This window comes from Heterodontus francisci, chromosome 25 (genome assembly GCF_036365525.1).
Source record: "Heterodontus francisci isolate sHetFra1 chromosome 25, sHetFra1.hap1, whole genome shotgun sequence".
Classification (NCBI taxonomy): domain Eukaryota; kingdom Metazoa; phylum Chordata; class Chondrichthyes; order Heterodontiformes; family Heterodontidae; genus Heterodontus; species Heterodontus francisci.
Window position 1 is genome coordinate 29717347 of NC_090395.1, and position 13930 is coordinate 29731276.

General features: G+C 41.4%; 1 protein-coding gene across 3 annotated transcripts in view; it reads left to right on the forward strand.

The window, feature by feature from the left end:
* trim33 (tripartite motif containing 33) overlaps window positions 1-13930 on the forward strand; it is a 248971-nt gene that overhangs the window by 70851 nt on the left and 164190 nt on the right. For all 3 annotated transcript variants that reach the window (XM_068057034.1, XM_068057036.1, XM_068057035.1), the window contains one exon: window positions 6638-6756. In XM_068057034.1, coding sequence (XP_067913135.1) covers window positions 6638-6756 — 119 coding nt within the window. The remainder of the gene's footprint in view (window positions 1-6637; window positions 6757-13930) is intronic.

Genomic DNA, 13930 nt, shown 5'->3' on the forward strand with positions numbered 1-13930 from the left:
TATCCAGCATTAGATGTGATTCCGCGATTGGGCAACATTTGTTAAATAATCTATAGTGTGCTATGAATTACGCTGACAACCAATTCAAGATTGTCAGTAGGGCTTGTAGTGTGGCGCATTTACCTGCACTGGAAGCTACATATATTAACACACGGGGCCCTGTTCTTTGCAGACAGAAAGAACATGTGTACACATTGCACCTGTTTCAGCTGAACAAAATAAGTGACAGCAGTTCGTTGGTCAAGGCATTGCCCTGAGGAATCAGTCATGCTCTGTCGAGGTTTAAATTTCAAGCAAAACTTGACAGTTAACTGTCAGTCACTGTAAACTGGTGCATTCTCCATGGCAACACCTCTACCAAACAGAGTTCACTTGCCAACCATTCAGCGCCCTCTTATGCACTATAAGTTGTTTTCCCTTACATTATTTATTCTTGCGTATGGTCCTAATGAGTGCAAGACGAAAAGCTTCAACGGCATGTGTCTATTCCCGGAAGTTCAAAAGTAATATCTGTTTTTACTTTTATATTATGTGCTGTTTGCATTGCCCTCACTGACATGCCGACACAACTTTTGTATTAGGAACTTGGGGGACCTGAGACCAACTACCTTGATCCAACATGACTTTTTATAAACCTGGTAGGCCTACGATGCTATTGGTTCCCCAAACAAAGAACTATTTATATTATGGAGTTCAGCAACTGTAGTTCAGTCAGTTGCACTTTTAATATAAAATTGTTTTCATGTTCCAGCTATGTATGCCTGACTGGGTGGTCCTTGTCATTCAGATATAGAGTTGACTACTTCCAGGGTGTTACTACCAAAGTCTAATAGTTCAGTTGAAATACTAAATTGGGAAAAATATACAATCAGTAACTTTGTGACAACTACTTGATTTAAAAGTCTGCTTTCTGATGTCTGGAAATTGTTTGTCCTCAGTGGTTAACTGTTGCATTCAGGGTTCTCTAATCAGCATTAGAACCTTAATTTTTTTGTGTAGCAGATAGGACACAGTGCACCACACCTTTTTTCCCCTTTCCAATGGATGAGTGCGGCAGCTGTCTAATTTTATGACTTGCTTCCTCAATGGAGTGCGTAAATGCTTTGCATCCTCTAGCACCAGTGTTTTCAAGCATTCGGCCTTAACTTACTTGGGTACAGTTTTTCCTTGAAGCAATTATGTTCCTGTCGCAGCATGCAAATAGCTCTCCACTTGAATGCAGTGATAATTTTTTTTTAGGTTATGGGTGACTATCCCCAAGTGGATATGTTGAGAATCTGGTTCTAATTTCCACCCTTCTCTCACCTTTACATGGTCCATTTCCAACACTTCCCTTCCCTTCCCTTCCTTGACTTCGCTGTCTCCATCTCTGGGGATAGGCTGTCTACTAATAATTGTAAGCCCACCAATTCCCACAGCTACCTCGACTACACTTCACACCCTGCCTCCTGTAAGGACTCCATTCCATTCTCCCAGTTTCTCTGTCTCCGACGCATCTGCTCTGATGATGCAACCTTCCACGACAGCACTTCTGATATGTCTTCCTTTTTCCTCAACTGATGATGCCCCCCACTGTGGTTGACAAGGCCCTCAATTGTGTCCGGCCCATTTCCCGCACCTCTGCCCTCCCCCCTTCCCCTCCCTTCCAGACCTGCGACAGGGTTCCACTAGTCCTCACTTTCCACCCCACCGGCCTCCACATCCAAAAGGTCATCCTCTGCCATTTCCGCCATGTCCAGCGTGATGCCACTACCAAACGCATCTTCCCCTCCCCTGTCAGCATTCCGAAGGGATCATTCCCTCCGCAACACGCTGGTCCACTCCTCCATTACCCCCAACACCTCGTCCCCTTCCCACTGCACCTTCCCATGCATTCGTAGGAGGTGTAACACTATCCAAGGCCCCAAACACTCCCTTCAGGTGAAGCAGCGATTTACTTGTACTTTCGATTTAGTATACTGCATTCGCTGTTCACAATGTTAGCAGTATACTTCTTGTGACTGAAACAGCCCGTGCCTGGGGACTTCTTTCTCACAACCAGGGTCCCGTTGTTCATCTAATAGTCTTGATGCCTTGCTAATGGGAACAGGTCTTAGTTCTTGCTGGGACAGGGCAGCCTCTTAGTCTCCAACCTCACAAGCCTTGCAATGTAGGATGCAGTGTTGGGTAACTATCTTAAGCTGCTAGCAAAGTCACCTTTATCTGTTTCTTTTTAAAATTTCTTTTAAAAAAAAAATATAACTTCTGATCTCCAGCCAGTCGATTAAAAAAAAAATTACCATTCAACGTAACATATTGGCATGACAGTATGTGAGTGAAAGTGTCTGTGGGTGAGGTTGCAACCATTTCAGGAATTGTGCAAAAATAGTTAGCTTTTTTTTAAATCTATGAAAGAACTTGTCATTTGTCTATTTATTTGACCTGAAAGACGCTTGGGCTAAGGCAACATTTTAACAAAACATGATTGCGATCAGTTGGGAGGTAAACAGTGGGAACCACCCACATGCCTTTCAACCTGACCGTAACAGTGCGAATTGTTCTATTGGATTCCAGAGATACCTTGAAATGTGTCTTACTCTGAAATTAACTGCGGAATTATAACTTGCCACATTTTGGTCCAGTCACTTAAATTCATCGTTTCTCCACACTGGCTTTTGCTTTTGTCCTCAAAATTAAATTGTTTTCCCTTACATTGGTATTCTTGCGATTTGTCCTGATGAGTGCAAGACTAAAAGCTTAGACAGCATGTCTCTATTTTCAGTAATACTCAAGTCATAAAATCCTCCAGCACAGAAGGAGACTATTCAGAACCATATTGCTTGTGCTGGCTCTTTCAAATGAGCTATCCAATTAGTCCAATTCCACTGTTCTTTCCTCACAACCCTGTAAATTTTCTTTATCAGCTAATTCCTCTTTGAAAGTTAATATTGAGTTAGTACATTCTATATCGTAAATCTACATGTAAAACCTTTCACCTTGTAGCTCCCACCCCAATTTCTTGTACCAATTATTTATGTCCTCTAGTTTGTGACCCTCCTGCCAGTTGAAATATTTTGCCCCTATCTACTCAATCAAATCTCTTCATAATTTTCACATCTGTATTAAATATATCCTTAAACTGCTCTGCTCTCAGGAGAGAAACCCCAGGTTTTCTCATAGTTTCAAATAATCTGAAGTCCCCCATCATTGGCACCATTTAGTAAATCTCTGCACCCACTCCAGTGCCTTGACATCCTCTTTTAAAGTGTGGTTCTCAAATTGGATACCAAACTCCAAGCTGGAACCTAACCAGTGATGCATAAAAGCTTAGCATAACATCCTTGCTTTTTCAACAACCATATCAACTAATTCTACCACCTTCAAAGATTGATGTACGGTCTCTCTATTCCTGCACCCCATTTAAGATAGTGCCATTTAGTTTATAATACCTTTTCTGGTTCTTCCTTCCAAAGTGTGTCACTGCATACTTTTTTGCCATTTCATCTGTCATGTCTCTGCCCATTTCACCAGTCTCTTTATGTCCTCCTAAAGTCTGCTGATATCCTCACGGTTTACTATGTTTCCATAGAATCATAGAATGGTTACAGCACAGAAGGAAGCCATTTGGCCTGTCGTGTCCGTGTCAGCGCTCTGCCTACTCCTCTGCCTCTTCCCTGTAGCCCTGCAAATTTTTTATCTTCAGATAATTATCCATTTCTCCTTTGAAGGCTTCGATTGAATCTGCCTCCACCACACTCTAGCAGTGCATTTCAGATCCTAACCACTTGCTGCATAAAGTTTTTCCTCATGTGGTTGCTTCTTTTGCCCAGCACCTTACATTGGTGCTGGATCCTTTGGCCATTGGGAATGTTTTCTCCCCATCTACTCTGTCCAGACCCCTCATGATTTTGAACACTTCTGTCAAATCTGCTCTTAATCTTCTCTTATCCAAGGAGAACAGACCCAGCTTCTCCACCATATCCACACAACTGAAGTTTCTCATCTCTGGAACCATTCTCGTGAATCTTTGTTGCACCTTCTGTAATGTCTTAACATCCTCCTGAAAGAGTAGTGGTCAGAACTGGACACAGTATTCCAGTCGAGGCCGAACCAGTGTTCTTTGCAGGTTTATCATAACTTCCTTGTTTTTGTACTCCCTGCCCCTATTTGTAAAGACAAATGTCCCATATGCTTTACTAACTGCTTTCTCAACCTGCCCTGCAACCATCCATGAATACCCTCAAGTCCCTCTGCACCTGCACCCCCTTTAGAATTGTACCCTTCAATGTATACTGCCTCTCCTCGTTTTTCCTACAAAAATGAATCACATCACACTTTTCTGCATTAAATTTAATCTGCCACTTGTCTGCAGTTTCCTAGTTTTGTGTCTTTTGCAAACTTTGAAATTTTGCATGCTGTACCCAAGTTCAGGTCATTACTAGATATCAGAAGGGGTAGCGGTCTTGATGCTTACCACAACGGGACACCGCTGTATGCTTTCCTCCAGTCTGAAAAATAGTTGTTTATCTCTACTGTTGGTTATCTGTCTCTTAACCAATTTCGTATCCATACTGCCACTGCCTCTTTAATTTCATGGGCTTCAATTTTGCTAGCCTATCTATTATGTGGCATTTTATCGGAAGGCGCGAGATATCAGTAAAGAATAAGTAACTTTTTGCATCATTTGAAATGTAAAAAATGCTGAGTGCTACAGTTGTATTTTTTTTGTCCTTCCAAATTTGGTTGAGCTGCATAATGCCACAATGTAGTGCCGGTTTTGGTGGGAGGAATTTGTGGTGATGAAATAAGAATAACACAAAAAGCATATTGACACAATATTAGAAGTGTGATTTTATTTTTGAAAATCATAGAACAATGGTGTTAGTATGCTAAATAGGCTGGTGATAACAGTCTATTGCATTTATTCTGTCATGTCATTTCACTCTTTGTGTCACTTTTTGCTTTTTCCTTCCTGATTGGGAACAGCTGTGATTTTATACAATTTACACATTCACAAAAAATTGCAACTGGTGCCATATCAGGTTTTTGCTCTGTTTGTCTGCATTTGAGAAATTCAGTGTGATTTTCACTGGCAGTTTTACATTCTGCATTTTGTGCAGTCTGGAAGCATAGTACGCATGTCTACCAATGCAGTAGATTATGAATTGTTTGAAGTGTTTCTTTAGAAAAGATCATACACACACACCGCAGTGACTTTTCACAAAGTTTTGGAAGCAGACTGGCTGCATATCTCAATCAAGGAATTGGGTGTATGTTCTAATAAAGGGTTATTTTAAGATGTAGTCTTTTCATAGAAACGTGTTACCATTCACTTCTCATTTAAGGCTCTGCAAAAAATGTGCTGAGTTTGAGAATGGTTTCAATAGAAGATGGCAAATTGGAGAAGATAAAGCAGAATAATCATAAAACAGCTGTCTAAATCAACCCACTTATTTACCTATATTATCAACATAGAATATGCCAGTACAGGCGATGCATTGCTGAAATGTTAAGCTGTTGAAGTTTTCTCCAACTTTAACTGAAGACCTGGTATCAATTAACTGAGCTTGGCCCATTTTATTATAAAGTAGATTGATGACTTAACTGGTTGGTTATTAGTGTGCCAGAACTAATATTTCCAGGTTCCCATTTAAAGGAGAACCAGGACTAGGCTGTTAATATGCCTGTACCTGCATCTGCCGTTAACTACCCAGTGACAGCATTAATGGTCTGAAACATAACTTCCTTTTGAAGTTGCTATGTGTTTGAGTTTCCAGTCACCCAATTTGGTTCTGCTAATCTTTGCTGCAATATTGTAATTTTAGGGAAGTTGGAAGCAGCATGTTGGTACATAATGCCATGGATATATTTGCTGCTTTGGCATTTGCTTCCAGATCTGGGAAGGAAAATGGGACTTGTGTCTGTAGAGTGCAAAATGTACCATATGATGCGATGCTGAAGGAAGTTACAAGCTGTATAATGTCTTCAAATCATTCTCCCTCACCAACAAGCCCAAGTAGTAGCATGCAACAGCCGTCACTGCTGAAGCAGGCTTTTCGTGCCACTGATTCATGATGAGCAGAAGGGTATGGCCTAAGACTGTTTGCATCCAGGCCTAGTTATCTATGCAATCTAATTTTCCTGAGGACTGGATTGGAGTAGAAAGATGGGCAGTGTGACTTGGGAACTATTTGAGGAATTAATAGCTTTTCGCACAGGCAGACCTTTGCAAACTAGAACATGTGGGAGAATTAACAAGCACATATTTAATCTGGAAAGTGAGTTCATCAAAGTTTCTGCTTTGCTGGCTTCATCTTTGTTGGGTTATCTATGTAAATTGCTGTGCTTTAGGAAAAAATTTATGACATACTGGAGCCATTGCGTTGACCTGACAAGGTGGTTTTTAAGTGCAAGTACTTTTTTGTTTAGTTTTCTTGCTTCATCATACTTAAAATCTTTCAATTCACTGAGGAAAACTCCAATAATATGAAACTAAAAATCAAGAAATGATAAACTTAACTAGTAGCACCAGGCTGCCGTCCTTGCTTCAATCCTAGTTATTGCCATGAGCAATGTAATCCATTACTTGGATTTTCATTTCGGTGCTGCCAAAAAGGAAATGTTTCTTAAAGGTTACATTTCAATTTTTTCCCTCCAGTGGGTGTGATCCGGTGTCCGGTGTGCCGACAAGAATGCAGACAGATAGACTTGGTCGACAACTACTTTGTGAAGGATTCCACGGAAGGAGCAAACAATTCTGATGAAAAGTCATGTCAGGTAGGAGTAGTTTATTTCTGGCGTATTTTAAAATTCGGATAAAATCTCAAATTCATTACGGATAAATGGTTAGTGTTAAAGATGATAGCCAAATCAGAAAAACTTTAAAAAAAAATTAATATAGTTCTTGTACGGAGGAACTTAAAAGGTGTGCTGGTGCACAAAAGGCTTGTTGTGGTAAGTTATTGGTAAAGAATTTATAAGTTTTGTAATTACCATAACACATTTGAAAATTGCTTACTCCCTTTCCTTTCTTAAGGACAACTATCAGGTGCCGAGCCTTATTCCAAGCAATTGTTAATGGTCTTGTAGCTACAGTACTGCACCCTGAAGAATTGGCTCCTGTTATTTCTATTGCTCTGTTATCTTGCACCGCATGTATGCCAGCTGTGGCTCAATTGGTAGCGCGCACTCCTGAGGCATAAGGTCGTGGGTTCAATTCCCACTCCAGAGACTTAAACACTAAACCAAGGCTGACATTCCAGTGCAGTACTGAGGAAGTGCTGCACTGTTGCATGTGCCATCTTTGGGATGATATATTAAACCAAGGCCCCATCTGTGCTATCAGGAAAGAGCATAAGATTTTTCCCCAGTGCCCTGGCCAATATTTATCCCTCAATCAACATCACTAAAATCAGATGATCTGGTCATTATCACATTACTGTTTGCGGGAGCTTGTGTGTAATTTGGCTGCCACTTTCCTACATTACAACAGTACTTCATTGGCTGAGAAGCACTTTGCGATGTTCTGAGGTCGTGAAAGCTGCTATGTAAGTGGAAGCCTGTCTTTTTCTCTTGCACATGTTTTCGGGAAATTTCTTGGGCTGGTCTTTAAAATCAACCTACCTCTAGAGAAATTGAGCAGCTATTACAGATTGTGTTTTATTCCTCTCTCCATCTCCTGTTCAGTAATCTCATCTTTCATGGGGAATATACTGTACCAGGCTCTGAGTAAAACCGTCAGAACTTATTCGTTGAACTTGTCAAGAAAACACTGCTCAGACGTAAGTAACATCCCTAGTTGCTTCATAGGAGCATGACAAAAATTTGGCATCAAACTAGAGCAATTAGCAGAGTTAGTACAAAAAGGTGAGGTTTTAAGGATGCTGTTGAATCAAGGAGATTAACAGGTGAAGATGTTTAGGAAAGAAATTCCAGAGAGTGGGACTTGTGTGGCTAAAGACATGGTTGCCAATGGTGGCTAAGAAAGGACGTGGGGGGAATGAATAAAAGTCAGTCTTTGAGGAGCAATGTGTTTGGGAGGGGTGTGGTAGGTTGCTGTGTCAAAGGAGTTTAGAGATTGCGTGAAATAAAGCTATGAAAGGATTCCAAGGTGAGAACAAGAATTGGCGATGTGGGAGATGATCGGGGGGAGAATGAACATGCTAGACATATTGTGAGGGGATGCAAACAGAATTTTGATGTGCTGAAGTTTATGGCCCCACCACAAACCCTGTTCCTTTGCCACTGGCTTTATTGATCCTCTGGCCACTGTCTGAGGTTGACTCTGATTGTTTGAATTTCAATGTCACTTTGTTTCTGAACCCGTATACTTCATTACAAAGGTTGTCCATTTCCACCATCTAACATCACCAGCCTCTGTCCCGACCTCAGCTCAGGTGCTGCTAAAATCATCTCATCTTTCTTGGTCATCTCAGGGCTTGATTATTCCAATGCTATCTTTGCTGGCCTACTGTCTGCCACACTCTTGAAGGTTAGAATTCAACATTCTGTAGCATTATGAGGTGGTTTACCTGGAATTAAGATATGAAGTATGTTCGAAAACAAGCCTTGACCAATAATGAAGTAAACATACACACAAAGATTGAAATATTAAAGCCCCTTATTTATCCTAGCCCCTCTCTTCTCACACATCCATACACTGGTTAACTGTGAAAAATAAAAGGGATTTTTGTTTATAGCGTTATTACAAAGAAAACAAAAAAAAAAACCCACTTAGGTGGGATACTTGACCTTGGTTTTGGTTTGGCATCCCAAAAGCCTATAGACGGCTATCACTGGGATCTACTTAGAAAATTTCTTTCCAGGCGATTTTGAAGGTCAGTTTGGGTAGGTTTTCCAAGTAATGCAGCTATAGAGGCTTCAGCTAGGTCTTACAGCAGAAATGCAGCAACAAGAGTTTCAGTTCCCACACATTTGATAGACAGGATTTCTTCAAATACAGTTGGAAATTGGAAACTGACATGCTGTATGCAGGGTTTCTTTTTGAGAGAGAGCTGGGTCGTCTTTGGCAGGTAAAAACCAACTGTCTGTTCTAACAGTTCAAACTGAAACTAAAAGCATTCCAGAAGTCAAGCCTCCTGACCTCTATTAATCTTGACCTGACATTTCTTTGTAAGCATCTCCAAAGTCAAAAACGGCCCCTGCTGGGTGAATATCCACAGATAGGTACCTTCCAGTAAGGCTTGTTTTGAAGCCAAATCCAGGAACCTTCTGGTGACTTGTGAAAAAAAAAACCCACAAAGTTTAGTATCTCTAAGATTCCAGATGAATCAGTATCCATAATTCAACTCTAAGTCCTTAAAACATATTTTATAAAAAAAATAGAAGCACTCTCGTAACATCTACCATGAGTGGTTGGGAAACTATTGGAAAAAGTTCTGAGGGACAGGATTAATCTCCACTTGGAGAGGCAGGGATTAATCAGGGATAGTCAACATGGCTTTGTCAGGGGGAGAATGTGTCTGTCTAACTTGATTGAATTTTTGGAGGAGAAGACTAGATGTGTCGATGAGGGTAAAGAAGTTAATATAGTCTACATGGACTTCAGTAAGGCTTTTGATGTCCTGCATGGGTGATTGGTTAAGAAGGTAAGAGCCCATGGGATCCAGGGCAATTTGGATCCAAAATTGGCTTAGTGACAGGAGATGGAGGGTGATGGTCGAGGGTTGTTTCTGCGAGTGGAAGCCTGTGACCAGTGGTGTACCGCAGGGATCGGTGCTGGGACCCTTGCTGTTTGTAGTGTACATTAATGATTTAGACGTGAATATAGGAGGTATGATTAGTAAGTTTGCAGATGACATGAAAATTGGTGATGTTGTAGTGAGGAGGAAAACCTTAGATTACAGGGCGATATAGATGGACTGGTAAGATGGGCGGAGCAGTGGCAAAAGGAATTTAATCCTGAGAAGTGTGAGGTGATGCATTTTGGGAGAGCTAACAAGGCAAGGGAATATACAATGGATGGTAGCACCCTAGGAAGTATAGAAGGTCAGAGGGACCTTGGTGTACTTCTCCATAGATCACTGAAGGCAGCAGCACAGGTAGATAAGGTGGTTAGGAAGATATTTGGGATACTTGCCTTGATTAGCCGAGGCATAGAATATACGAGCAGGGAGGTTATGATGGAGTTGTATAAAACGCTAGTTAGGCCACAGCTGGAGTACTGTGTACAGTTCTGATCACACTATAGGAAGGATGTGATTGCACTGGAGAGGGTGCAGAGGAGATTCACCAGGATGTTGCCTGGGCTGGAGCATTTGAGCTATGAAGAGAGACTGAAAAGGCTAGGGTTGTTTTCCTTAGAGCAGAGAAGGCTGAGGGGGGGGACATGATTTGAGGTATACAAAATTATGAGGGGCTTTGATAGGTTAGATAGGAAGAAACTTTTTCCCTTAGCAGAGGTCAGTAACCAGAGGGCATAGATTTAAGGTAAGGGGCAGGAGGTTTAGAGGGGACTTGAGGAAAAATTATTTCACCCAGAGGGTGGCTGGAATCTGGAACGCACTGTCTGAAAAGGTGGTAGAGGCAGGAACCATCACAACATTTAAGTAGTATTTAGATGAGCACTTGAAACGCCATAGCGTACAAAGCTACCAGCCAAGTGCTGGAAAATGGGATTAGAAATAGGTAGGTGCTTGATGGCTGGCACAGACACAATGGGCAGAAGGGCCTGTTTCTGTGTTAGGACTCTATGACCTCCATTTTTGGAGAAATGAAACCTCATTTTGAAATGTGTTTCTTTACAAAGTGTGAAAACACTTTAAAACACATTCACTCTTTACCTGTAGTTAATACAATTTTGCTTTGTACGTCTTTGAACTTATATAATTCAAAACGAGGTTGAATTCTCGATAAAGCATCTGCAATAACGTTATTTTCGCCTGCAATATGGATAATCTTTAAGCGATAGGGCTGCAATAGTAAACTCCATCGGAACAGCCTGGCATTTGGTTTTTACATTTTTCCGTAAAGGTTTATTACCGAATTAGCCAATTGCAACCTTCCAAACAGAGCCCCTCAGTTGTTCCTTCCAAGTGCCACTACAGACCAGCACATCATCAAGGTAAACAACACAGTTAGGGACTCTGGTTACCACTTGGTTAATTAGTCTTTGAAAGGTTGTTGGGGCATTTTCTAGCCTCAGTGGCATCTCTCGGTACTGGAGAAGATGATCTGGTGTGACAAAAGCCGATATTTCTTTGGCTTGGGATGTTAGAGGAACTTGCCAGTATCCCTTTAACAAATCTGTATTTGTAAGAAACATGGCACTGCCCACTCTGTCAGTACAGTCTTCCAAATGAGGGATTGGGTAGGAGTCAGCCTTTGTTGCTGCAGTAACTTTTCTGTAGTCTATGCAAAGTCTAATTGAACCATCAGGTTTAGGCACTAACACAACTGGTGAACTCGAGCTGCTTTGGGCACAATTAGGTGGTTTTCCAGCATGTATTGGATTTCTGCCAGTTTCTCTGGACTGGTAAGGATGCTGTTATATAGGAAAGGATTCCCCATCATCCACATAATGTGTGACTAAGGTTGTACTTCCTGGCTTATCCCTACAGACTTTTGAATGCCGTGAGTAGCCTTGTTAGGTCTTCTCGTTCTGCATTTAAATATGAAAGCATAGTGTCCAATCTCCCTAACATTTCAGTATTAGCTAACCGGGTAGTAGAAGGTTCAATTTGAGAATTGTCTAGGCCTCCTCCTGCCTCATCCGCACTATCCCTTTCATCCTTTACTGTTCATACTACCTGACATACCTGTGCTTGCTTATCCTCCTCCCTGTGATGATATTGTTTTAACATATTGATATTACAGTCGATTCTTTTCCAGCGATCTGGGGTGTCGTTCAAATAATTTACTTTACCAGTTCGCTTGACTGCTTTATACAGACCACTGAACTGTGCTTTCAACGGTTCACACTGTGAAGGTGGTAATACCAACACTTCATGCCCTGGTTGAAATGTTAGTGTCTTGGCATGCTTGTCTGCCCATTTTTTCATGGTTGTTTGGGAAGCTTTAAGGTGTTCTTGAGCAACTTTGCAAGCTCTCATGAGCTGTTCCCGGAAAACGGATACATAATCTAGCGCAGAAGAGTCATCCCTTTGTTCTGAAAGCCTTTCTTTAATTAGTCTTATCTCATGTCCGTAAACTAATTCAAAAGGACTAAAACCTATAGACTCATTAGGTGAATTGCTAGAGGAAAACAAGAGAAATTCTAGCCCTTTATCCCAATCATGGGGATATTGTGACATTATGTCCTAATCGTCGTTTTGAGGGTCTGATGGTACCTTTCTAAAGCTCCCTGTGACTGGGTGGTATACTGGAGACTTTAACTGTGTTATACCCAATTTACCCATAACCTCTTGAAAAATGTTAGACGTAAAATTGGAACCTTGATCTGACTGAATCTCAATTGGTTATCCATATCTATTGAAGAACTGGGTTAACTCTTCTACCACTACCCTAGCAGAAATTGTTCAAGGGAATGGCATCTGAGAACCGAGTAGCCATATCCATGACAGTGAGTACATATTGGTGTCCGGCTTTTGTTTTCATTAAAGGTCCTATACAGTCTACCAACACCCGACTAAATGGTTTCCTAATAACCTGATATGGGAATTAGAGGTGTCGGTTTTATGGAAGGTTGTGGTTTTCTCTCAATCTGGCACGTATGGCACCTTTTACCAAACTGCACCACATCCTTGGAAAGACCTGGCCAGTAAAAATGTTGACACATACGTGATTGGGTCTTCAGGATCCCCACATGTCCTGCTATAAGAATTTCACGCACCAACCTTAATATTTCTCGGCGATACTATCTGGTGAACTACCATACATTCTTCCTCTGCAGGTCTGTGAAGAGGTCTCCACTTTCTCATCAGAATCCCATTTTTAACTTGATAGCCTTCTGCTTCTGTTTGAGCTAATTGTGCCACTTTATTTAACTTTGAATCAGCTTCTGTTTGAGCTGATTGTGCCACATTATTTAACTTTGAATCAGCTTGCTGAGCCATGATCAGAGAAGACTTATTAAACATTTCCTTTGGATTATCCAAACCCCCAAAGAAAGTTTCAGATATTCCGCTATCTGTCTGTGATGCCAATTTTACCTCTGACAATGGAACTTGTTTAGCCATTGCTTGGGTAATTACACATGAAGGAAAAATTCCTGGAACCTTTTCCTTTAACTGTTCTGTCTCTTCAACTTAGAAACATAGAAAATAGTAGCAGGAGTAGGCCATTTGGCCCTTTGAGCCTGCTCCGCATTCATTATGTTCATGTCTGATCATCCAACTCAGTAACCTGTTCCCGCTTTCGCCCCATATCCTTTGATCCCTTTAAACCCAAGAGCTATATCTAACTCCTTTTTGAAAACATTCAATATTTTGGCCTGAACTGCTTTCTGTGGTAGCGAATTCCACAGGTTGACCACTCTCTGGGTGAAGAAATTTCTCCTCATCTCAGTCCTGAATGGTTTACCCCATATCCTTAGACTATGACACCCCCACCATTGGGAACATCCTTCCTGCATCTACCCTGTCAAGTCCTGTTAGAATTTTATAGGTTTCTATAAGATCACCCCTCACTCTTCTGAACTCCAGCACATTTAATCCTAACCGACTCAATCTCTCCTCCTACGTCAGTCCTGCCATCCCAGGAATCAGTCTGTTAAACCTTCGCTGCACTCCCTGTATAGTAAGAACATGCTTCCCCAGATAAGGAGACAAAACTGCACACAATATTCCAGGTATGGCTTCACCAAGGCCCTGTATAATTGCATCAAGACATCCCTGCTCCTGAACACTCTAATCCTCTTGCTGTGAAGGCCAACATACCGTTTGCCTTTTTTACCACCTGTTGGACCTGCATGCTTACCGTCAGCGACTTGTGTACAAGAACACCCATGTCTCGATGCATATTCCCCTCTCTG